This window comes from Chanodichthys erythropterus, chromosome 1 (genome assembly GCF_024489055.1).
Source record: "Chanodichthys erythropterus isolate Z2021 chromosome 1, ASM2448905v1, whole genome shotgun sequence".
NCBI classification, from domain to species: Eukaryota; Metazoa; Chordata; class Actinopteri; order Cypriniformes; family Xenocyprididae; genus Chanodichthys; species Chanodichthys erythropterus.
The window spans coordinates 14587151-14613122 of record NC_090221.1 but is presented as its reverse complement, the minus strand read 5'-3'; the positions used below and the strand labels follow the sequence as shown (position 1 = coordinate 14613122).

Sequence of the window (25972 nt, the reverse complement as noted above, 5' to 3'; positions counted from 1 at the left end):
AGCTGCAGGGCGGCCCTCGTGGCCGGGATGCCACTGTGTACCCTGCCAGTCGGCGGTGGATCCTGAGGGGCAGGAGCTGCCCACCCAGTGCAGGGGGCAAAGGAACAAGAACCCTGATCACGACATGAATCTCTGCTGGAACGAGATCAAGCGCAAATCCCACAACATCAGGTATGCCAAATTTTTTGTTCATCTGCTTATATCACACAAATATTAGATTCATTGTCTTCTGGGGATTATTAACCTTTCCTCAGTATAGCACCAGTTAGAGATGCACATATTGCAAATTGTCCCAGTCTCAGAGGCACTAATGAAACCGTTGATTGTGTTTGGGCTGTTTTGCATGTAATTTATATCTATGTCTGTAATGCAAGGTGCTTTGTTTACATACTTAGCCTCATAATTACAGTCTCGACCCCAACTTTTCACTGGGGATAAATTGAACAGGGTGTGATTGGTTTAGACATCTTCCCTGCGGCACGGGGTAATAAGATCATCCCAGGGTAGCCAATAGTAGCAGAGCCCTTGTCAGTATGCTGACATCATCTGGCCCAGAAGGAAAGCTACAGCTATACAACATCACATGTAATGGAAATGGATGGAATACTAAGTGGCCTCTACAAAAGACCCTCTGGGATTATATTGCACCAGCGTTTCGGTGGCTGACTTTTTCAGCTGGCTGTGTTTTGACAGACAGATGTCCCTTCTATCTACTGGCCTGATTTTTCAGCTTTGGCATCTGTAAAATGCAATGGCAGACCTTTTAGTAGGATTAAATTAAGTTTTGATTTAGTTTGGAAGCAATATATATATTTAAATATATATATATTAAATTAATGGATTAGGGCAAGTGTTTTTGTTGTCTCTGCATTGGTGTTTTTGTAGAACTGTAGTTTTATGTCTAATGCTGAATAACTACTTGATTTTGTAGATTGTGTTTCAGAGCACAAAACAACATGAATAATTTACTTGAAATTTTTGCAGTTTTTTTCTTTCTAAGGCACTGTGACAGAAAGAAATCAAACACACTTGCTAGCGGGGCAGAACAGAGCTCGTCTTTGTCATTTTAATCAGAATGTTTGGCTTCATTGGGGTCCACTCACACGGCAGTGAATGTGCTGTGACCGGGGGGCTATGTGGCTGAGGGGGTATATGGGTGGACAGAAGCATGCTGGGAATGTGTGACTGCAGACGTGCCTGGATGTTTCTCACCTCTCTGATGGCACAGCTGTGAGTGGGTGCTTATGGTGTGACTCAAAACCCACATCCCTAAATCTGTTCAAAGCATCTCTTTGTTTTTGTAGATTGTGAATAATTAACACATCTGAACTGTTACAACTTTGATTATAATTCAGAACTGTATCACGCTGTATTTTGAAGTTAAAGCTCTTTTGTGATATCATTCCACATACTGTAGATTTACATTGTGAAGTATAAGTGCAGAGCTTGCAGTGGTAAAAGTAATAAAAAGAAGGGCATTCTGGTCCAGTTCAGTTCTGTTCCATGATCAGCACTAAATGGCAGGGAATAGAATGGTGACCTTTCAGCTATCCTCAAAGCTGCATCCCATCTTTTCAACTGCAGGGAGAAAAAGGCTTGATTGAGCACTAAGAGCATGCTAATTGCTGTCCTTTCTCTGAGTTTTTAGGCTTGGAGATTAGAATGTTAAAATCCCTTTTGCTAATGGGTCTACAGTCATGTCAAACTTGACATGTGCTGAATGTATTTTGTGCAGTTCTGCATTCTGCAGTCTGAAATAGAGAGAGAAAATGGAATATTCTGTCAAGGCTGTGTGCTTGTTTTGGAAGTAAATGTCCTTAAACTTTCTTTAAATTATTAAAGGTAGATTGTTAACTCTGCTGGCAGCATGCATCTTTTGTCAGTTGTAGTCCATTAAAGGGATAGTTCACCCAAAAATGAAAATACTGTCATAATTTTCTTGTCCTCATGTTGTTCCAAAGAGTAAAGTTAGGTAAGTCTGCTGTATACTGTTTACCTCTTATCATTAATTGAACTGATTGACTGAAATGCGCTCCTTTCGTGTTAATTAGGTTAATTATCTGAACGTGCTACTCCCAAACATTGTTAATAAAACACCATTTATGGAACCAAATGCAGAAATTAATGTTTCAAATAACAATTTCAAAATAATGTAAAAATACTCATTCTATTAAATGTGTTGGAATAATTATTATTGTCTCAGATTGTTCAAGAAACATATTATCTTTCTGCTTAGCTTCCCAGCATTGCTTGTTATCACAATTTGTTGTGTTTCGGATGCTGGTGTGCTGGTGACCTGGTGTTTTAACAAGGCTATCCAGCAAGATTTTCTTTGGTCAGCAAGCTTCACCAGAATAACCCTGCTGATACACCTGCCAAAAAAAAAAAAAAAAAAAAAAAAAAAGAGAGATGTAAATAGTTATTTTTTTTAATGCTTCTAGTTCTGATTCCTTCTAACAATTCTGGTTCTATAAAAAAATCATTTATAATTCTTTTAGTACTTTTGAGGAAGACATATTTAGAAAAAGGGAAATGCTGTTCTTATTGCATTCACTTGCCACAGAAGTATGTTGCAAAATGAGGACATCATGAAGTATGTACATTTAAAACAATTGTTCCAAAAGTGAATTTAAAGAGTTTTTAGCTGCATAAATGCAGTTAACTAACTGGTAGCATTTCACTAATTCATTATTTTTTACAAAACAACATAATTTAAAAGATGTCTCTTTTAACTACACATTATCATACAGTATAAACAACCAGTTTTTGAGTCACTAAAAAGATATGACTCTCAAGAGTCATTTTGACTAACGCGGATCATTGTATGTTTATGTAGATTCAGTATAGTGGTGGTCAATAGCTTTGCAGGAAACATTAGTGTTTTGTTTTGGTTTTGAATGATTAAAGGGGTCATGAACTTGATTTTTTGTATTATGTTATAATATTTCCTGAGGGGCACTTATAATATGAATGATTTTTACATCAAAAATTGTCATAATTTAGAAATTAATGGTTATTTCTACCCTGATTTTAGCTCTCTGATTTGAATGCTCTGTTTAAAGAGCTGTGTCAGTTTAAAAGTGAAAAACGTTACAAACGTTACTTACAGTTTGCAGGGTTCTTGCTTGTTCCAGAATAGTTGGTATATTTAGTTGATATATATATATATATATATATATATATATATACACTATAGCCAAAAGTTTTGGGACGCCTGCCTTTATGTGCACATGAACTTTAATGACATACCATTCTTAATCCATAGGGTTTAATATGGAGTTGCTTTGTGCACTGGTGCGCAGTCATGCTGAGGCATTAAGAGTTCCTTTCACTGGAACTAAGGGGCCAAGCCCAACCCCTGAAAAACAACCCCACACCATAATCCTCCCCTCCACCAAACTTTACCCTTGGCACAATGCATTCAGGCAAGTACCATTCTCCTGGCAACTGCCAAACCCAGACTCGTCCATTGGATTGCCAGACTCTTTCCAGGAAGCTCTCTACTCACTGTTCTTGAGCTAATATGAGGGCCACAAAAAGTTTGGAGGTCTGTAGCTATAAAGATGTGATGATGTAAAAGTAGCAGTTGTTGTCTTGCTCCAGAGGCAGTCGTATTCAAATGACTGTCCCTGTGATGTCACATGCCACCTCAGATCCAAACTAAGCTTTTTTACAGCTTGATTATAATGCTTTTTTATTGATGACAACAACGTTTTAAGTTATGGAACTTGCAGGATGTATTAATGATACAAAGACCTCTTAGAGCCTTTTCATACCTGTGGATCATTTGTTTTGTTCCGAAACAGGGACTAAATTTGTTACAATGTTGCATTTTCTTCTTGGTTCACTTCGCTTTCACAAGGCAGCATTTCAAAGCATTTATGCATGTCGCATGCGAGTACAACTGTCCTCTTATTGGTCAGAGTTTTCTCAGCATCATCCATCTAAATGAGTGACAGGTTAGCTCCATGAGCTTATTGTGGATTTTTTGTATCTGCCGTGATTCATAAAAACACTATACGAATGCAGCCGTCATTCCCGCTGTTAAATTATATACTACATTCATATTAATACTGCGGCAAATTTAAACACGCTTTCTCTGGATCTCCCAGCGCTGTCTAGTAGGCCAACCATGTCGATACCATATGTGAATGTTATAATGCTGTAGAGCAGGAATCAAGGCTTCGTCGGGACAGCATTCCTGCACGGAGAAGCGCAATTACACAACATTTTAAGATGAAGAGGCGCTCTTTGGTTTTTAACTACGGTAACAAATGTGCTCACTCACATAATCAGACACTACTGCTTTTTATATAACACTTTTATATAACACATTTCCCGTTATGAATTATGATATCGTTTGGTTTGTTGGGTCGGATTGCTTTCACATTTCACGCGAACTGCTCCAGAGTTTGTTTGAAAGCGTACCGAGACTACCTCTTCAAGGAGGTCTCAGTACGCTTGTTTGGTCCACTTTTGGTGCATACCCGAGTGCGATTGCTGCTTTCACACCTGCCCAAAGAACCGCACAAAGGGGGACAACGAACTCTAGTGCGATTCAACTAAACTAAATGAGGCAGGTGTGAAAGCACCCCTATATGCCAAAAGATCAAGGACAATTAGATTCTTTATGTCATGATCGCTTTAATGGAACTATACTGTACATCATGTTTTTGCTCCTGTTCCCATCCATTCTGGGCCACCTCAGAAATTTTCAGCAGGGTTATTTTGAGTTCAGCCCATATTCTGACATAGTCTACTCATTATGAGGAACTTTCGAAATGTTGCAGTCAGTGGTAAACACAGCCTTTTCTAACTTTGCTGAAATCCATATTTGTGTTTGTACCAGACAGTTGTTCAGTCTTGTGAACCGCATCAGTTGCATCATGACATGGGACCAGAGATGAAGGGCAACTGGGGGGTGGGGGGGAGGAAATGTTTGTGAAAGGTATGCTGTGTTGTTTTGAGTTTTTTGCTAGGTCTTGCAAATATACCCACTATTCAGACACCCTAATGAATGAACGAGTCAAAAGGGATTTCGAAGTGCATGAATTATTAAGTATAAGTCTACCCGGCTGTGTTTGTAGGGATTAAATCAAATAAAGCTTGTCCGCTGCGCTCATCTATCAGTGTGAGGCCGAGTGGATTGCTCTCTTTTGCTTGGTAGACACAATGCGCTGCTGAGACAGTTAAATTCTCTCCTCCGACAACTCTTAGAGAAAATAATAATCATGCATGGGCACAAACAACCAACAGCATGGGGTGCTCAGCATGTGAATATCTGTCCCTTAGAGAAATGAGAAATTGTAATGAGGCTGAATCATATTTTCGCTAGGAGAAGCTGCCAGACACTTACAGTATCATCCCTAACTTGGCAGAAGTTTTGCATTGGGGAAGCTAATGGTACAGTTGGACCACCCAACATAGTCTCAGGTTCCCTCAGTTTAGCACTCTCTCACTCATACACTGAGGTAGCTCAGACTTGTGGCTTGCCAGGTGTTGATAAAGTCAAATGTCTGCTTATTCCCACCTGAGACCTGCCCACGATCTGCCCTTAATAAAGTTTTGTACACATGTCAGATAATTTATACTTTAAGCTGGGCTTTATAGGATGCGAGTGAATATATGTATATATGAGCGTCTGTGCAGGATGCATATCTAAAGCTCTCTTCCAGGAAATGTATTCCTTTTTGCATTTCAGTGCTCATATGAAATATTCCGTTGGCGTGTTCCAACGGAGTGTTTATGCATACACAATTACATATGCGAACTGGCTGATAATACAGGTGCGGTATTTGTATGCATGTAAGTTCCTTTGCTGCAGCCCATTGTGTTTGCTTAACTGTGCCTTATAAACAGAATGTAGGGTAATGAAAGAGGCGAGACGGGCGATTCTGAATTGTAAGGCTCATTTCTCCCATGGCGCCATTGCCTTTTTTAGCCAATGCCTTTATTGGTTCTATGGATCTGTGCTCGCAGACAAATCTCCCACCCTTCTTTTTCATTCAGTGTTACATTTCGAGGCTGGTATCATTGAGAGGACAGGCCTCAAAGAGAATGGCGCACAGAGCCGTAGGCTACGCTTCTGAAACAGAAACACAAATGAAAGAGAAAGGATGTCACCAGGCACCTCACTCTTATCTTTAGTATTTAGTTATTCACTGATCCTTGAAGCGACCATGCAACATGACCAATGAGCCAGATTAAATGAGTTATATGTGTTCTCATTTTGCTTTAATCTGTACAGTTGAGACATCAACTTACAGTGTACTGTAAGCAACTTGCAATGTAAATTGAATTGATATATTTTTCAGTACATGTTCTCTAGGAATCAAACCCCATCCTAATCTAACTGGTATTTGTACTAGGGCTAAATTATATTGATAATTGATGATTGTCTCGCATATGTCATAAGTGCGCATGTATGACCAGTCTATTCTCTGCTATCTGCATCAACTTAACTTTTCTTTAATTTATTACTTTGTTAAAATCATTCAGCTATAACAAGTCATCAGGATATGCATATCACAATGTGTACATTTGCTTTATATTGCAGCCCTAATATGTGTGTAACATTTCGACATAAAGTTTTGTACTTTTGGATATATGCTAAAGTGTACATATGGATGTTATGACAGCATCTAAAATGCAAGAATTTTTACGTATGGACAATCTTTTATATTATTTATATATTTGCATAGTTTCAATTTAATATTATATACTGTACATTAAATAAATATAATATACAAAGCAAAATCCCCAGAGTTAAATCAACTCTCCTCAGAGTACATATGGTCCCTCTCTATATAGTCTTAAAGTAACACTAAAGCATTTAAAGTTAATGAGATAATTAAGCGATTAAGTGATGGTTTAGCATTAGTGATGAACACCTGCTGTTAACAAGCAGAATCGCTGAAAAGAAACACAAGAACTAGAGCTGACTTCCAGTCATAGCCTAAGATGAACTCAACTGAAGATTAAATCTCTCAAGATCTGATTAATCAACTCCACAAACATCATATTATCTCATTAACTTTAACTCTGCTTCAGTGTTATTTTAACTCTAGGTAGAGAGGCACCCTATGTTCTTTTAGCAGAATTGAATGTAATTAACTGAAGGGGTTTTTGGTGTGTAAGAGTACATAAAAATGTATCAATTTATAATAAAATTGAAAGAGATATTTACAGTATAAACACTTAAAATGAAGGCTTGGGTAAAGTGATAGAATCCATTGAAACAAGTTGAATATGGCACCAGAAATTGAGCAGATCGAAACCATTTTTGATTTCCAGTTACATAAATATAGGTGACAGGGTGACAGCATATTTAATTTTATTTATTAAATACAAATAATTCAATTTTCTATGAAACTAAAAAGATTTGTAACAATTGTATATCACTGAAGTTGTTCATACATAAAATACATATGTTTTAGAAGCTGTCAATATAGGCTAAAAGTAATTTAAATCTACTGTAAGTTGCTTTGGATAGAAGCATTTGAATCTGCTTTTTTGCCACTGCTTTTAAGTTGATTTGGATAAAACATCTAAAAATAAATAAATGCCATTGTAAAAATCTTTTAGGACAAATGGATCTGAAAAGGCATGAATTTTGCTCAAGAAGCTCAAGCTCAAGAAATAGCTTGCTTTGTCTCTGCCGTGTGTGAACATTGTGAAAGCAGCTCCTCATTGACCACTGGTATTGATTGCTATACCCTATGCTAGCCACCTGATGGTTCATATCCAACAAGCAACATTACAAGACTGCCGGAGCACTGCGAACAGCTGTTTCCTATTTGCTTCCCAGTCACTTGCAGTCATGGCCAACTACAAGTCTTCACTAACATGCCGTCCAGCTCCCGCAACCAAACTGATCCAGATTACTCCAGCACGTGCCAATCTCAGTACTGCAATCCAATCCATTAAATCCTCCCATTAATCTCCATTTGTTAACCCGAGTTTGCTACCTGGAGCCAAGTGAGGAGGTCTATAATACTGCCCTACTCTGATTCCATTGGGTTTTTATTTGTTTCTCCTTCTCTGTAAAAAGGACCACCGGATTTGGATGCTTGTTTGGCAGAGGCATTGTTAGATTTTGTGGCTTTTGGAGGAATCCCCATAAAGCCTCAGAAAGAGAGATGAAATGATCGATGGTCTAATTCTAAGGATTTAGAAGGGCTGCAGAAACTCAGCAGACTGTGCAGGATAGGTACTGGATATAATGTACTATATGTGATGGCGAGCGAGGCAGAGAGATGGTGTGCATTGCTCAAACATGCCACAGGTGTGAGGTGCTACAGTCTTGCTGTGGATCAGTGAATTAGTCACACAAGTGCTTGACTGTTCAGGACAGTTCATACCCCAGGGAGCATAAAGGGCAGATGCGTCCCATGTGCTCAGAGCTCTGGATGATTGAGTCAAATGTTTCGAGCCAAACCAACAAGAGGAGAAAGAAATTTATGAGTGCATCCAGTAAATGGGTGTAGTAACAGTATGAGTATAGGCTCATATTTGTGCCAAGTTGTGTGCTGTTTACTTTGTATAGACGGTGCAGGCCTCCGGTTTCTTTGTCGGTATTGGCCGGCTCCTGCATCAGCATCACACGCATGCGTCACGCTGCTCATGCAGCTCAAAATGTATGCGTGTGATGCTGACGCAGGAGCCGGCCAATACTGAGTCGTCGAACTTGGAATAACAAAGGAAGATATTCGGAAGAATGTTTGTTACCAAGCAGATCTCACCCCCATTGACTAGTAGGAAAAAAAAATATTATGGTAGCCAATGGGGGGCAAAATCTACTTGGTAACAAACATTCTTCCAAATATCTTCCTTTGTGTACAGCAGAACAAAGAAATTTAAACAGGTTTGGAACAACTTGAGGTTGAGTAAATGATGATAAAATTTCACCATTTTTGGGTGAACTATCTCTTTAATTTACAACAGCTTCGAACATGGCACAACCAATCAGGATCAAGAATCAGAACAGTCCTTTTTATTAGACTTTTTATACCAGTGCTTGATACACTTGCAACACATTAACATACTTTAATTTACAAAATGACAACAAGCACACACATTCCTGTAATAGAGTATCAAAAGCAGTATGTGGCAGTTATAGCTGAAGGCTAGCTGTGTGACAAAAGGCACTTCCAAGAACTCCAAGAACAAGAACTTCCAGAACCTTTCTATTTCTAAGTAAGTTCAGCCCATCACCACTTACTAGAAATGATATGTGAACTCATTAAACTCACAGTCAGGAGCTTCAATTGATCTTCAACATGAATAGTACAAGAATCTATGGCTTGCGCTGTGACCCCAGCAGCATTTTCCTCGGGTTTAATTCTTTTGTGTTTGCGTGTGTGCGCGCATATGTGTGCTTATTTATTGGCTACACAGTCACACCAATGGGGGAGGAGTGTGTGTTTGTGTTTGCGTCTGCATGATGAAGGAGCCTTCAGACAACTATAGAACACACAGGCTCTCTAATGAAATGTCGGCAGCCTGGCTGCCTTTATTGAGTCTAATAACACATCATTATAGGGAGCGCTGTGCCCACCCTCCTCCAGTACAACAGAGATATGGACAGGTGAAGTCGGTTTCTTATTTGACTTTTCTCTCTTATCATTGTATTCCTCCTCTTGGTCTGTAATCTGTGCAGTATTTATTATCTAATATTTTCATTTTTACTGAGAATATGATTTCGATCTGTGATATTATTATTTCAAAGCACTAAAACTACAAGTAAATAATTTTTAATGTGGCATTGTTTTGTTTGAAAAACTAAATTAAACATGTGTTGGCTTAAGTTGTGTATATCTGACTGCATTGTCCTAATGAGCATGAGCTTGCCTGACAGTTGACCTCTATCTGCGAATGATTTAAAATAACAAGCACATTAGTGTTTGGATGTTCTGGTGGACACTCACTTAAGTTATCACTAAGTGGAGGCTTTTTAACTAGCCTTGTTGAAAAAAGTAATTCGTCAAAACAATCTGTGTGAACCAGAAGAGGATTTTTGGGGGAAGATGCACTAAAGACAACAATCACTCTCTTTTTACTTGATCATTTAACATTCACTTTTATCCAACCTGGGGTCTTGCTCAAGGGCACAGTGTTGACAGCTCATTGTGGATTGTGGAGTTTGTACCTGTTTTTTTGTGTATTGGCCTGAATCAGATCCTGAAGCTACACCATCTTTGATTTGGTCTTTAGAGCTCAACAGCTGAGAATGGAGCTTACAGTTGCACCAGTCAAAGCAATAAGGAAGTGGTTCTCAACCTTTTTGACTCAAAGGCTCCCCTACTGTCCAACACAATATTCATTTTAATATATAATATTTGTCAATATAATATATAACACAAAATGTGCTGATAATGTTAAATTACCTAACAACAGTTCATATGCATGTTCCTCATTTAAAACAATAGCTATATAGTTAAATTTGCTTTAATATAATAAGATACTACTAATGATAATGTCATCCTGCAGCCCCTTGGAAGTTTGCTTAGACTCCCTAGTGGGGCCCGGCTTCGTGGTTGAGAACAACTACATATGATTAAAATCTCCCTGCAATCAAAATGTACTTTTTTTTAGCTTTTAGTATGAATATTTTAGCCTTAAGGTTATGAAAAGCTGGTGTGTTCCAAAACAATGGCAAAATTCACATTTAGGAGATATATAAGCATTCAAAACTTACCTGGATCACAGATTTTAATGACATCACTGCAGATTTCAGCTTCTCATCAGATCTTCTGTCCAATCAAATGCTCTCCAGAATCGAAAGTGTCCCACCCCCTACATTATAGACGCTGAAGCTGCGGCTGATATCGGTCACTCCCAGGTGGAAAAAAAGCACACTTCTATAATGTACTTAAAGTGCTCTATTTTCGTGCACTAATTTTGTACTTAATATACTAAAAATTCTTCTTTAGTAAGATCATCTTAAGAACCTCTAAGTGTGTTCAACTGTGCTATTTTGAGACAGCAACTAATATGTGCTTTTAATATACTATCTTTGTATTTAAAAAATATATTTAGCTACCACTTATAGTACACTATGGGTTCAAATGTACTATAAGTGATATCTAAATACATTTTTAAATAAAGAGATAGTATATTAAAAGCGCATTTCAGTTCATATTTCATGCTGTCTCAAAATAGCACAGTTGAGCACACTTAGATGTTCTTAAGATGATCTTAAGAAGTACTAAAGAAGAATTTTTTGTATATTAAGCACAAAATTAGCGCACGAAAATAGAGCACTTTAAGTACATTATAGAAATGTACTTTTTTTTTTTTCAACTAGGCTTGTTCACACATTTACTATTTTCTACATGGTGAATGGCACTATATAGGGAACTATTAAGGCAGTGTGAATGTGCTTCTCATTGATGCGAATGAAGACTGGTTTCACGTTAGTGTCACGCAAACTGCTGCGGTGAACACACAGTCTGCTCTGGTTCAGAGACACGATAGCACAGAGCAGATCATATCCACAAGTCAGCGCAGACCACAAAACACTGGACCCATTTGAATTCTGCACAGAATGCTATATTTTAAAATGATATGAAGGAGATTAAGAGGAGAAAGGTTTAGAGATTAGAAAGAAACTAAAGTTTTGCCGAGCTTAATGGCTCTAGCCGAGCTGGGATATAAACAAAACACTATTGGCTATTTTAAAAAAGGGGAGGAGCTGTTCGATATGTCTTACCCTGTCTTCCTGTTTCAGCTGAAATGATGTCAACTCATTGAATAATGCTGCATGTTCCAAGGCACTTCAGCTGGCCTTTAAGTTGGAATTCAATTTATTAAAAAAGAAAAAAAAAAAGTATGCAAGTAAAGCAGTGTTTCCATCCCATTTTTTCAGAATGAAATCGTCACTGTTGAGCAAGTTTGTTTGAGCAAATAATTATCAAATGACTTGAAGAAAAACATGACTGTTTTGATGCGCATCTAGGAATTTATTCAAGAAATGTTTCCATCATAGTTTTATGTTCATGTCTTCTTACTGTATTATAAGAGTGAGATTTATTTGGTGTTTCCATACAGCATTTTTTTCTGTGTTTATTCCAAAATTAGCATAAAAGTATGTAGATGGAAACCCAGTTTCAAAGGTCGCGTTAACCAAAAATGTTCTGTCATTGACTGAGTGTTTTAGCTGTGTCGGAAAAATCTAAAGGCTGTCTGTCATTTTGACAGATTACACAGAGAGTGATCTATTGTAACTGTAATTCCCTCCTCTGACCAATTGTTGGCGAATGTGCTCCAGTGTGCGAAGTGCAGGTTCAGCCTCAGCCTCCAGAACAATATTAAAACTGCCACAAGAAGTCGTCTGTCCAAGGCAAAGATGCCGATACAGAAAGCCAGTTGAGTTTATTCAATTAATTTTTTACGTGTTTTGTATTTTGTAATATTCTGTTGTTCATATTTGCCTGTTCAGGCACAAAGGTCTTGTTTTAGTGGGCTCCGTGTCACTGTGGGGGAGAAAACTAACATTCATCTACTTCGTGTGGTGTTGAACAGGAACATGAACATGAACATGTTCTCTTCTTAAATAAATAAATGCATAATCTAGCCTATATGCTTGTCCTGTAAGTTCATGATTAAAAATGAAAATGTGAACAAAAACAAAAGCTATTAAATGTTTTATTAAAATATGAAAATTTAAATAACAGGTATTAATAGATTATGACAGAATTTTTCAACCCTGTCTGTCAAAATGTCTAATGTAACCCATCTTATAACTTGTTTGGGATAATGGCACAAAAGAAGCCCAATAAGACCCATGCTAAAGCACCCCTGAACTCAAAAACATAATAATGACCCAGGAAAATATTGCTGAGATGAGCCAAAAATATAGCTTTTTATTCATATTTCAAAACTATGTGCTGCAAATCTGACACTGCCCACACCTCAAACAGCACCAGCAAAGCAACATCATGCTGCAAGGCTGCTTTTGTATCAGCAGAGGCTGAACATCTTGTTAAAAGAGAAGGAAGATAGAATGCTGCAAATACTTGAAGGAGATGAATTCATGTTCCCAAACACAATAAAACACTGTAATTACAAAATAGGTGAATGTCCTACAATTGTCTTGTAAAATTGTGGTGCACAACCATCATGTGACTAACCTAAATGGCCTGGAGAAAGATTCAAATATATATTATATACAGTGCCCTCCACAATTATTGGCACCCTTAGTAATTATGAGAAAAGCAGCTGTGAAAATAAATCTGCATTGTTTATCCTTTTGATCTTACATTCAAAAATTTCACAAAATTATAACATTTCATTTAAGGAAAATAATTGAAAGTGCAACCTTTTGCAACCTCCTTTTGCCAAGATAACAGCTCTGATTCATCACCTATAATGCCTGATGAGTTTGGAGAACACCTGACAAGAGATTAGAGACCATTCCTTCATGCAGAATCTCTCCAGATCCTTCAGATTCCCAGCTCCATGCTGGTGCTTCTTCTCTTCTCTTCAGTTCACTTCGCTCATTTTCTTTAGGGTTCGGGTCAGAGGACTGGGATGGCCATGGCAGAAGCTTCATTTTGTGCTCAGTGACCCATTGTTTTGTTGGATTTGATGTTTGTTTTGGATCATTGTCCTGTTGGAAGATCCAACCACAGCCCATTATTGGATTTCTAGCAGAAGCGGTCAGGTTTTGATTTTTTATCTGTTGGTATTTGATAGAATCCATGATACCATATATCTGAACAAGATGTCCAGGATCTCCAGCAGAAAAATAGGCCCACAACATTAAAGATCCAGCAGTATATTTGACCATGGGCATGGGGTACTTTTTATCCATGTGTGCACCAAACCCATCTGGTAGGTTTGCTGCCAAAAAGCTCCTTTTTTAGTTTCATCTGACCACAGAAGCCGGTCCCATATGTAGTTCCAGTCGTGTCTGACAACTGAATATACTGGAGATTGTTTCTGTATGAGAGCAGAGGATTTTTCTTGAAACCCTCCCGAACATCTTGTGGGGATGTAGGTGCTGTTTGGTCCTTTTTTTAGGCTTTCTGAGACTCAAGACTCAACTAATCTCTGCAATTCCCCAACTGTGATCCTTGGAGAGTCTTTGGCCACTCAAACTCTCCTCCTCACCGCGCATTAGGACGATTTAGACACATGTCCTCTTCCAGGCAGATTTGTAACATCTTTAGTTGATTGGAACTTCTTAATTATTGCCCTGATAGTGGAAATGGGGATTTTCAATGCTTTAGCTATTTTCTTACAGCCACTTTCCATTTTGTGAAGCTCAACAATCTTTTGCTGCACATCAGAACTATATTATTTGTTTTTTTTCTCATTGTGATGAATGATTACGGGAATTTGGCCTTTGTGTTTCCTCATGTTTATACTCCTATGGAACAGGAAGTCATGGCTGGACAATTTCATGTTTATGATTACCCTGGTGTGCTAAACAAATGTAAATATGACTGGGAATATACTTCAGAGATATTTTAATCATAAGAATATCTAGGGGTGCCAATAATTGTGGCCAACATGTTTTGCAGAAAAACATTTATTTCATAATGTGAGTTTCCCCCCACTTTCAACTGTTTTCCTTCAATGAAAGGTTAGAATTTTGTGAATTTTTTAAATGAAAGATCAAAAGGATAAACAATGCAGATTTATTTTCACATCCACCCTTGCTTATATTTACTAAGGGTGCCAATAATTGTGGAGGGCACTGTATATATATATATATATATATATATATAAATGCACATAACATAAATGAATGCACTCTACATTTTCTCTTCTCATTTATCCCTTTGTCTTAGCCCGTCTTTGTCCATGCATTCCCTGAGCTCTGACAATGCTCTTGAGTGGCATTTAAGGGGCTAGAAATAATGCAATTGTGAGAACACCGGGGGTTACGGAAACATGGTTTTTCTCTCTTAATCCTCTGTGCAGCATCAGCTTAGTTGCTGACAGAACCAGCCTGTCTCTAAAACAATTCCAGTCCATGTGGGCAGGTGGCTAAATGACTCACTTTATATTTTATTTATCATCATGTGAAAATGTGATTCCTGCAAACAGATAAGATTTTATCCCACGATTTCCTTTGTGTAAATGCAGGGCAATGGGTTGAGACGTGCTTTCTTGTTTCATTACATGCTGGGATATCATAGAGATGTGTGATGCTCCTCTATATGCATTTCTTTTCTTTTGACATGCCTTAGTTGGAGATGGAGACAGGTTAAAGCTGTGGCTTACCAGTTAGTACAAGTACAAATAGCCTGTGGTGTTTTTTTTTTATCACATTTCCTGTCATTTCCTTTTTTATATGCCATGGATTTGAAACATCTCAGCTGGTTTTTATGTCAATGATGATACAAAGATAAATCATATCAGAATTTTCCCACCTTTCTTTAATGTTAAAATTACAACCTATGCAATGTCGCTGATATATGGTAACACTTTAGTATGAGGAACACACATTCACTATTAACTATGACTTTTCCCTCAATGAACTTCTAATTTACTGCTCATTAATTGGTGATAAGGTCAGGTATTGGGTAGGATTAAGGGATGTAGAATATGGTCATTCATAATAAGGCATTAATGTGTGCTTTATAAGTACTAAAAAACATATATATAAATATATAGTAGAAACTTAAGAAGCCTGCTGAGACCAGCATCCAAATGTATGCTGTTGTCTAGCTTTGTTGGCCAGTTCAGTTAACCAGGGAATAACATTGTAAAACCCTCAAAAATAATAAAACAGATATGGTGACAAGGTGCTGTAAGAGTGTGTCCTGAGGTTCCATATGTGTACAATTTTTCAGTGCTGTGATTTCAAGTGCTGTCTAAGATTTGACCATGGGTCCATGCCCTGTGCCGGGCTGTTTTTTTTGATCTGTTGGCAGGGTACGACTGGAGGCCTTTTCGGACAACAGCGGGAAGCTCCAGCTGTCCCTGCAGGAGATCATCGAATGGCTGACAGCTAAAGACGAGGAGCTGTCCGAGCAGCTGCCCATTGGTGGTGACGTCGGAGCAGTGCAGCACCAGAGGGAGTTCCACCAGGTTGGCTTAACACACACGCACACTTATTCATGCTGTTATTCCCCACATTAGCATATCTTTTCTCTTGCTGACTTTGCTCTTGAACACTGTTAATCTTGTCATCTATCAACATAACAGAATCAATTCAATATTTAAGACCGCAATATGGCAGCAGGAGTTCAGACAGAATGATATTAAAAATTCGAGCCCACCCTCCTGTAAGCTAATAAAAAGCCTCTAAATCTATTATCAAGATGTAAAAGTAGACCTGAATGAAACATGTTAATTGGAAATTTGAACCCCCCTCTGTTTCGTAAGCCACAAAGAGGCTAGATCACTAAAAATAGAACAAAGAGAATAGTGGCACCAACAGATGCATGAACAATAAATGACTTCTTTTATGTTCACACAATTTTCTCTTCAATTAAGGAATAGTTCACCAAAGAAAAGACCTTTACTCATGTCATTCCAAACCCATTTAAAATTCTTTTTGACATTGGAAGACAAAAGGAGAAATTTTGAAGACCGCAACGTACTATGAACGGTAACGGAAGCTTTCAAGCTTTAAAAATTGACACAAAGCACTAGAAAAGAATCAAAGGACTGGTTCATGTGGTCTTTTGTTTGAGAACGAGACCAAAAATTGCATTATTTACTGACAATCTTCCCCTCCACTGAGCTGCTAACCATTGTAACCAGATCATTGAGTCACTTGAAAATCAGTCTGATTTGTGAATGAATCATTCAGAATTGGATTATTGAATCATTGAAGCAATCTGAGTGATTCATTCACAGATCACACATTATGTTTCTCTCATGAATGCATATGAACCAAGGAAAGCTGATTTTGTATCATACAGGTTTGGAAATGATGACATTTTTTTTTTTTTAATTTTTAGATGAACTTTCCCTTTACATTTTTACCACTCTCCTGTGCATACACATGTTCTGCATTCAATAATGTTCTTTTCCCCAATACACAAAGTCACTCTCCCAGATAAACACACACCTTGTAATTGGTCCTGTACTACTGCAGGATACTGCTTCCATTTTAGCACCAATTTCCAGTGCTGTCAGCTGAATAACGCAGGAAAAAGAGGGAACTGAGAGGAAAGATAGAGCAAAAGAGTGAGAAAGAGAGAGATAGCAAGCTCTTTCTTTCGGTGACTGACACACTGTGAAATCAGCCTCCATATTAACAGGCCTGTATCTCACTGTCCCCTTCTTGGCTCTCACTTTTTCTCCCTTACTGTTCTCTTTTTGCTCTTAATGTAAAATGTACATGCACATATGCACATGCATTATTCCGCCTGCCACATACTGTTCTCTTTTCCTCCAATTTATCCCTGCAGTGTATGATGTTCGTGTTCCCAATACGCCACATCGCCCTAAAACTTTTCTGACAAAGCAGAGAGCAAAATCACATATGCTGCTCTGCAGAGAATTACAGTGTTTTAAGAAATTTAAATTATTGATCATTAGTGGATTTATTCCATTGTGTTTTAATATCAGACTCTTTTTGTCTTCCTCCGTGCTAATTCTTCTAAGTTTGTTGACAGATTTGAATAGTTAGAATTGGTTTAAAAACTGTATATATTGAAGCTTATCCTAACACTAGTCTAGACGGAAAATTTTCCCCTGAGTCTTTCAGAATTCAGTAGATACCATCATTAGTTTTTAGTGAGTACTTAGTTGAGACATCACCAGATAGAAACGATCATTTCTTGCGGCTTTTCCTGCAAATGTATAATTAATACATAAGTGATCTTAAGTCTTTATTTTTAGCTACTATTAAATTTTCACTTTAAGTGGAATAAAAACATTTTCAGGCCTCAGTTATTACATGGAATAGCAAGACATGGGCAAGAGGGCATGCTTTCCACAAAGACCCCTCAGGAGATTTCTTGATTCTAGCAACCCAGCAGTACATTTTTACTTTTGGCTGTTTGATTTAGTTTACAGTTGCTTAGTAGCTAATTAAATTTGTGAAAAGGTGGGTGGAGGTTTTAAGGATATGATACGTGTTACTAGGAGTGACTCCAGATATGATTGCACAGCCATTTTTGTAAATATGCATAACCAGCATGCTGAGTTACATTGGGTAATTCCTGTGGGCAATACAGGAGATAAAAAAAAAAATATATAGTAATCTCTTCTTGCTATAAAAAGATTGAACTGTTGGATTGTCCAAATAAATGACTTTAAGAAGAGGGGGTAACATTCCCCTGATATTTAAAAAGGCATGATGAATAAATGAAGTTGTCTCCTCAGTAACTATTAGGGAATAATGGAAAAACTGGAGGTGTTTAGCTGTGTTTTTGGTACAACCAGCAATTTACTATTGGATATTGGACTAATAAGAGATGGATGCTGTAGGGCTCTCATTCACTGTCCTTCCGTGAGCTAGTTTATGTGTGTTAGTGAGGCTGCTTTCATGTTAATGCCTGTGTGTGATGTTTGATCATGTCAGTGTGACACACTTATAAACATCTGCTCTTGTGTGCAGGGTTTCATTGAAGATGTCAAATCCAGAGGGCCCTACATCTACTCAGTGTTGGAGTCGGCTCAGACCTTCCTGGCACAACACCCTTTCCAGGAGCCTGAGGAGACGTTGCCTGATGGCAAAGGTCTGTTCTCTAGTGATGAAAAGTGGCTAATGAACCATTTCGATACATTTAAATTAAGTGTCATGATGTTGTTTTACTCTGGCTCCTGAAAAATTAATCACATGATATTTAGAGCTGAGGTGATGTGTTGAAAGTCTCCCTATTATGCTATTTGAAAAATTCCAAATTCTGTTTAGGAGGTCTTCTACAACATGATCAAAGATGGCTGTAAAAATAAATCTGCATTGTTTATCCTTTTGATCTTTAATTCATAAAATGAGCAAAAATCTAACCTTTCATTGAAGGAAAAGAATTGAAAGTGGGGAGGGAAATCACATAATGAAATAAATGTCTTTCTCCAAAACACGTTGGCCACAATTATTGGCACCCCTAGAATTTTTTATGAGTAAAATATTTCATATTTACATTTTTTAGCATACCAGGGTGATCATGAACATGAAATTGTCCAGCCATGACTTCCTGTTCCACAGGAGTATAAACATGAGAAAACACAAAGGCCAAATTCCCTTAATCTTTCATCACAATGAGAAAAACCAAAAAATTTAGTTCTGATGTGCAGCAAAAGATTGTTGAGCTTCACAAAATAGAAAGTGGCTGTAAGAAAATAGCTGAAGCATTGAAAATCCCCATTTCCACTATCAGGGCAATATTTAAGTTCCAATTAACTAAAGATGTTACAAATCTGCCTGGAAGAGGACGTGTGTCTAAATCATCCTAATGTACTGTGAGGAGGAGAGTTTGAGTGACCAAAGACTCTCCAAGGATTACAGTTGGAGTTATATTCAATTGTCAGACAAGACTGGAACTTCAAAGGTAACCGGCTTCTATGGTCAGATGAAACTAAAAAAGGAGCTTTTTGGCAGCAAACCCACCAGATGGGTTTGGTGCACACATGGATAAAAAGTACCCCATGCCCATGGTCAAATATACTGTTGGATCTTTAATGTTGTGGGCCTATTTTTGGAAGGACTATTGGAAGTCCTGGACATCGTGTTCAGATATGTGGTATCATGGATTCTACCAAAAATCAAAACCTGACCGCTTCTGCTAGAAATCCAATAATGGGCCATGGTTGGATCTTCCATCAGGACAATGATCCAAAACAAACATCAAACCAACACAAAAATGTGTCACTGAACACAAAATGAAGCTTCTGCCGTGGTCTTCCCAGTCCTCTGACCTGAACCCTAAAGAAAATGAGTGAAGTGAACTGAAGAGAAGAAGCACCAGCATGGAGCTGGGAATCTGAAGGATCTGGAGAGATTCTGCATGAAGGAATGGTCTCTGATCTCTTGTCAGGTGTTCTCCAAACTCATCAGGCATTATAGAAGAAGACTCAGAGCTGTTATCTTGGCAAAAGGAGGTTGGAAAAACTATTGAATAAAAGGGTGCCAATAATTGTGGCCAACATGTTTTGGATATAAACATTTATTTCATCATGTGACTTTCCCCCCACTTTTAATTCTTTTTCTTCAATGAAAGGTTTGATTTTTGCAAATTTTCTGAATTAAAGATCAAAAGGATAAACAATGCAGATTTATTTTTACAGTCATCTTTGATCATATTTACCAAGGGTGCCAATAATTCTGACCACCACTGTACATGCATCGAAGTTCAAAAAACGTATTTTCTCATAATATACATTGCACATAACCACATTTTTTGTTGATTCGCAAACGAATCAGTCTCTCTAAATCCCTCCTTTCCATGAGCCTGCTCTTCTCTGATTGGCCATATGGCCCAGTCTGTTGTGATTGGTTTACTGCTTACAGCTCCGGAGGCTTCCTAAAGCTCAGCGATTGTACATACTGTAAAGACAGTAACGATGGCATCAATTTTATCAGTATAATATCAATCCGAGTGCGAGTCCGATGAAATATTGGAAGAAATCGTTGACTTGAGCAGGATGATTCTCAGTGATACGCTGCTTAGTTTGACGTTCATCATGAGATGTTGTAACTGTAATTCCTCACCATCAGCATTAACAAGTGTATGTCCATCAACAAACCGATGTGTATATTTATTGCAGTGAACATGTGGGAACTGTATCAATAACAGTGCATATGTTAACCCAGCACTAATGTGAATGACTGATGTGCGTGTCTATAACGTGAGTTAGCCGGTTAGCCAGAGACATACACAATATAGTTAAAACACAAAACTATGTATTTTGAAACACTCAGTATGAAATACATCAATAATTAATCACACTTGCATGTTGTGATTCTGAGGAGCAAGTTGGTCCAAATAAAGTAGGTACTGTCCCATCTTTAACCACTGATTCTTCACACAATAACTTTATTTATGATGCACTTTCAGCTTTACAATTTTGCACACTGCATGAAAGGTAATTTTCAAAAATCCATAATAGGGGCACTTTAAATCAATAGCCAGTCAATCAATAGCAACTATCAGTGTTTTCATTCATGTTGCAAGTACAATTTATGTGAAAAACAGAATATTGCAAAAACTCTTTTCAAATAAGTGCTAGTTATCAGCCACAGATGCCTTATGTCTGGGTAAGAGTGTGGCAAACAGTTCAAGGAGGTAATGGTACACAACCAAACTTTTAATGAGTTTTTAATGTGTATTTTTTAGACTTGTTTTTCAGGAAAAATCTTTAAAACGAGTTAAAATAACTTGAGAAGCAACAAATTAAGACCTGATGTCATAGATTAATCTTGAATGTGTATTTTGTCTTGTTTCTCAAGTAAATTAAATGTTTTTATAGCTAGTTTAATTGGAAAATTAGACAAGGTACTCATTAAGAATATTTTTTCCCCCCATTATTTTGATTATATATTTAATTCTCATTTTGGAAAGTTTATTTGCATCTTGGTGTTTCCATCCAGCACATTTTATATCACAGCAATATCCCAAAATCACATAAAAATAGGTGGATGGACTCTTCAGGTATTAAAACCCAGCAAAGGTGCATAAACATTACAATGCTTGATGAGAAGCTGCCTCCCCTCATTTAGGTCATCAGCCCAAATCTGCATCCACATGTCATCAAGAGTGTGTCTGTGTCATATGGAGGAATTAATAATGGAGAGATCAGGGCTGTTGTTTTCACTATGTTGGCTCTGTTACTATCCATTTTTCCCCTCCATAATAGAGGTCTCTCCTCGCCGGCGAATGCTGAATGTAAGTCGCTCTGTGTGGAAGCAGGCCAACGTGGCCAGTGACCTGTGGGAGAAGTTGACGGCACGCTGTGTGGACCGACACAGGCACATGGAGCGAACCCTGGAGAGGCTGCTGCAGATCCAGGCCGCCATGGAGGAGCTGGCTGCAGCTCTGGAGCAGGCAGAGGGAGTGAGGGATGCCTGGGAGCCTGTGGGAGACCTGTTCATTGATTCGCTGCAGGACCATATAGACGCTACCAAGGTAATTTGTCTTCGGTGACCTGATCACAAGTGACTAATGCAGACAAATCACTGTTTACACATTTGTGATTGGATTTTAAAAGGAATGGTCTCTGATTTGCTGACTACATGCATCATTTCCTACTTCAGGATGTCATGAGATTTGATACTTCGGTACCAAGTTGATATCACCATTTTAAATTCCTGACGGTACTTGTTTTTCTACAGTACCGTAAGTATCGATGGTACTGAATGTTTATGTGCTATAGCATGTAGGGTGAACCCAAACAGATTATCAGAGCAAATCAGTCATTTTAAAGGTGCCATCGAACGTTTTTTTACAAGATGTAATATAAGTCTAAGGTGTCCCCTGAATGTGTCTGTGAAGTTTCAGCTCAAAATACCCCATAGATTTTTTTTTTTTTTTTTTTTTTTTTAACTGCCTATTTTGGGGCATCATTAAATATGAGCCGATTTATGCTGTGCGGCCCCTTTAAATCTCGTGCTCCCATGGAGCTCGCGCTTGCCTTGAATGGTGCCTAAACAAAGTTTACACAGCTAATATAACCCTCAAATGGTTCTTTACAAAGTGTTCGTCATGAATGCGGCATGCATGCGTCAGATTATGTGAGTATTGTATACTGTTATATTGTTTACATTTGGTTGTGAATGAATTTGAGGCTGTGCTCCGTGGCTAACGGCTAATGCTACACTGTTGGAGAGATTTATAAAGAATGAAGTTGTGTTTATGAATTATACAGACTGCAAGTGTTTAAAAATGAAAATAGTGACGGCTCTTGTCTCCGTGAATACAGTAAGAAACGATGGTAACTTTAACCACATTTAACAGTACATTAGCAACATGCTAACGAAACATTTAGAAAGACAATTTACAAATATCACTAAAAATATAATGATATCATGGATCATGTCAGTTATTATTGCTCCATCTGCCATTTTTCGCTGTTGTTCTTGCTTGCTTACCTAGTCTGATGATTAGTATCCACATTGATTTTGCACTACAAGCGAGCTGCACAGTGCAATACAGGAATTTAGCACACATTGTTTTATATCAAGGCAATTTGTAAATTGAAGTGATTTTAAACAAATTACTTTCCTGGCAATTTACTTATAAAGTACTCGCACGCTCTCTGAGAAATGGTCTTCGGTCAGTGCACTCTCAATCAAAGCGCACACACATAGCTGCCTCTCACGAGTGTCCGAATTTTGCAGCTTATTACAAATAAACGTTTAAATACACACACATTTATGTCAAAATGCTTGTCTTAGTGAATATTCGCGTAAGCACAGTCGTTTATGTGAATGTCTGACAGCATATTGTCGCCTTCCATTATGTCTTAGTGACATAATGAAAGTAACTTAAGAGTAACCCCATTTTCCAAAAAAGAATTTCAGGCCCTGAAAGGTGTAAATAAAGGAATTAGTGTTTAATGTGAGTTATTTTAATTTTTTTTTACCATGGTATCGTGGTATTGAGTATCGTGTGCTTTTTGTGGTATCAGTGTGTTACTACATACACAAAGCATAAAAGAGAACAAAACAAGTCAGCAGTGTTACTCTCAAATATCCCCTTCAGTCACTCTGTATATTTGAAGGTTATTTTAGTCATGAATGTTGTGCTTCTCAAAATCTGTCACTGCATGATGATATCAGGGAAACCTAAGAAGTGCTGTGAAGTCACCTGCATGCATGTGTGCCAGTTATTTTTATTTTTTTAAAGCTGCATGTATTTGTCAAAGTTTAAATATAATATAGACAGAATAGCTAATTGATATGCCTGTAGGCATTTGTCTAGGATGCATCAGAGTGTATTAGAGTTATTTTATTGTGACGTTCAACCAAAATTACAAGCAAAATACATATTGAATCTTGCATTGGTAGGAATGTTTAAGGAGTGAAAAAGTGACTTGATTTTTGTATGGTTGGCTGCTGAGACCTTGTGATGCATGTGCGCAATTTACCTCTAGATATGCTGTTTTAAATAGATAAAGATAAAAAGGCTCAGTGTGCATTTATATTATTACGTGTGTTTTAATTAATTATGTGAGGCATTTATATTTTTAGTCTTTATCATTTGTTAGTGGACCCCACATCTCGCTCAATTACTAATTCTAAGATTTTCAGTCAGATTGTAATGAGACTCTCCACAGGGCACGTTTCTTTAATGGCATATAATGTCTTTAACTTTTTCTCTCATTTAATTTCACTGTAGGGTTTAAAGAAGTTTTTTTTTTCAGACTTTTAATTAATTGAACTATGAATGTGTGATGTGATTTGCCTCTGATGTGACTTATTTGTATTATTTATATATTTATTTTCAGAATGAGCTTTATTCACTAAGTGTAAAAAAAATAACGGATTTGAATGTTTTCCAGGAGCTGTGGGTGGGTACAAATGTGAATACATTTATAACACAGAACGAGTTGAATTGAAATTAAAACCTACCAGAATATACATCTAGATTGTGTAAGCAGTAGATTTACAGTATGAAATAAATAGTTTCTTTATTGGCATCTATGGTTCTACGACGAACTTTTAACACCCATGGAACTTTTCCATTCCACAAAAGGATCTTTAGAGTGGAAAAAACGTTCTTTAGATTATAAAATGCTCTTTACACTAAGAAAAACATGGCTTTTAAGAACTGTAATATAGTGTTTTAAGGGAACCAAAATAGTACTTCAGTGGCATTACTTCGAATACTACCTTTTGAGACATTTATTTTTGAATGATTAATTATTTAGAATGTATATATTCTTCTTAAATATATATACATATTATTTAAGAATGTATGTACAGATGCACATTAAGTGCTATATATGCAGAGTATAAATTGAAATGTTTGCATAATAAGTATCTAGTGTCTAATGTGGCCTAAACAATATAATTATACCAAACTATAAAAACATGTATATAGTAGTGGGTATGCTATAGGGGTGTGCAGTGGATCCAGTATCTATATCTGTTATAATCTCAAAATTATTTATAAAATAATTATTTGGATAAACCCAGAAGTGGACAGGGCTTTCGCTGGACGTTAGTAAATTTACTTGAGAAGACCTTTTTAAATGTAATTTTGTTCCCTTTGTAGTTATCATTTAACAAATAGGCCTCAAAATAATTCTTTTTATTATAATTAGAAGTAGTGCTTCAAGATGTAGTAGCCTACTGCTAAAACAACTTTTACTATATGCATACAAATGCAAATCTAAACAAATTATAAAGAATATATTAAATGCTTGCCATCTCTAAGAAAGAGTGAGACAGAAATATCATGTAGCCATCATATCTTTCAAGATTTAAAACATTTAAATAGACATTTCAAGTAGCAAGTAGAAAATGTGTATGATTCAATTTATTAGTTGATATTACTCTTGACAGAGAGCTGGTTTCTGAGAGATGGCAACGTGACTATTTGATTTGCGGTCGTGCTGTGCTTATTTAATTCATTCATGTATCATATAGTACAAGGTTTAAAAGGGCTATATGTAAGATTTTCACTTTAATAAAGCATAAAAATACCCCAATATGTTTGCAGATATTTAGGAAACATGCTAAGTTCACCTACTTGTTTCTCAGAAGAACAATGCAACAGCCAGATATTCTACTTTGTAATGTGTGTTCCGTGTCAGAATGTCTGTCTTTGTTTTGGTCTGTGCAAAACCATGTGCTGCCAGATTATCCAATAGTATTTTGACAACACAGGTTGCCAGTTGGCAGAAAACACAGCATATTGTAGCCATTGAAACCAGCAAACAAAGTGGGTTAGATAATCGCAGATTCTACCTGACCTAAAAAGCCTATGAATCCATCTAAAAATCTCTATGAATGACATCATATTTAAACACAGATAAATGAACTCAGCTTACAGTGTGTAAGTCTCCTCAGCTTTCATTGTCAATTGCGCTCCCTCTTGTTGCGCTTCCTCAAGCTGGCAAC

The 25972-nt window shown here is 37.3% G+C and overlaps 1 protein-coding gene across 1 annotated transcript in view; it reads left to right on the top strand.

The window, feature by feature from the left end:
• drp2 (dystrophin related protein 2) overlaps positions 1–25972 on the top strand; it is a 94343-nt gene that overhangs the window by 7051 nt on the left and 61320 nt on the right. The window contains exons 2-5 of the mRNA XM_067388483.1: positions 3–171; positions 15885–16041; positions 18527–18647; positions 21766–22034. Of these exons, the coding sequence (XP_067244584.1) occupies positions 125–171; positions 15885–16041; positions 18527–18647; positions 21766–22034 (594 nt within the window). The 5' untranslated portion in view covers positions 3–124. The remainder of the gene's footprint in view (positions 1–2; positions 172–15884; positions 16042–18526; positions 18648–21765; positions 22035–25972) is intronic.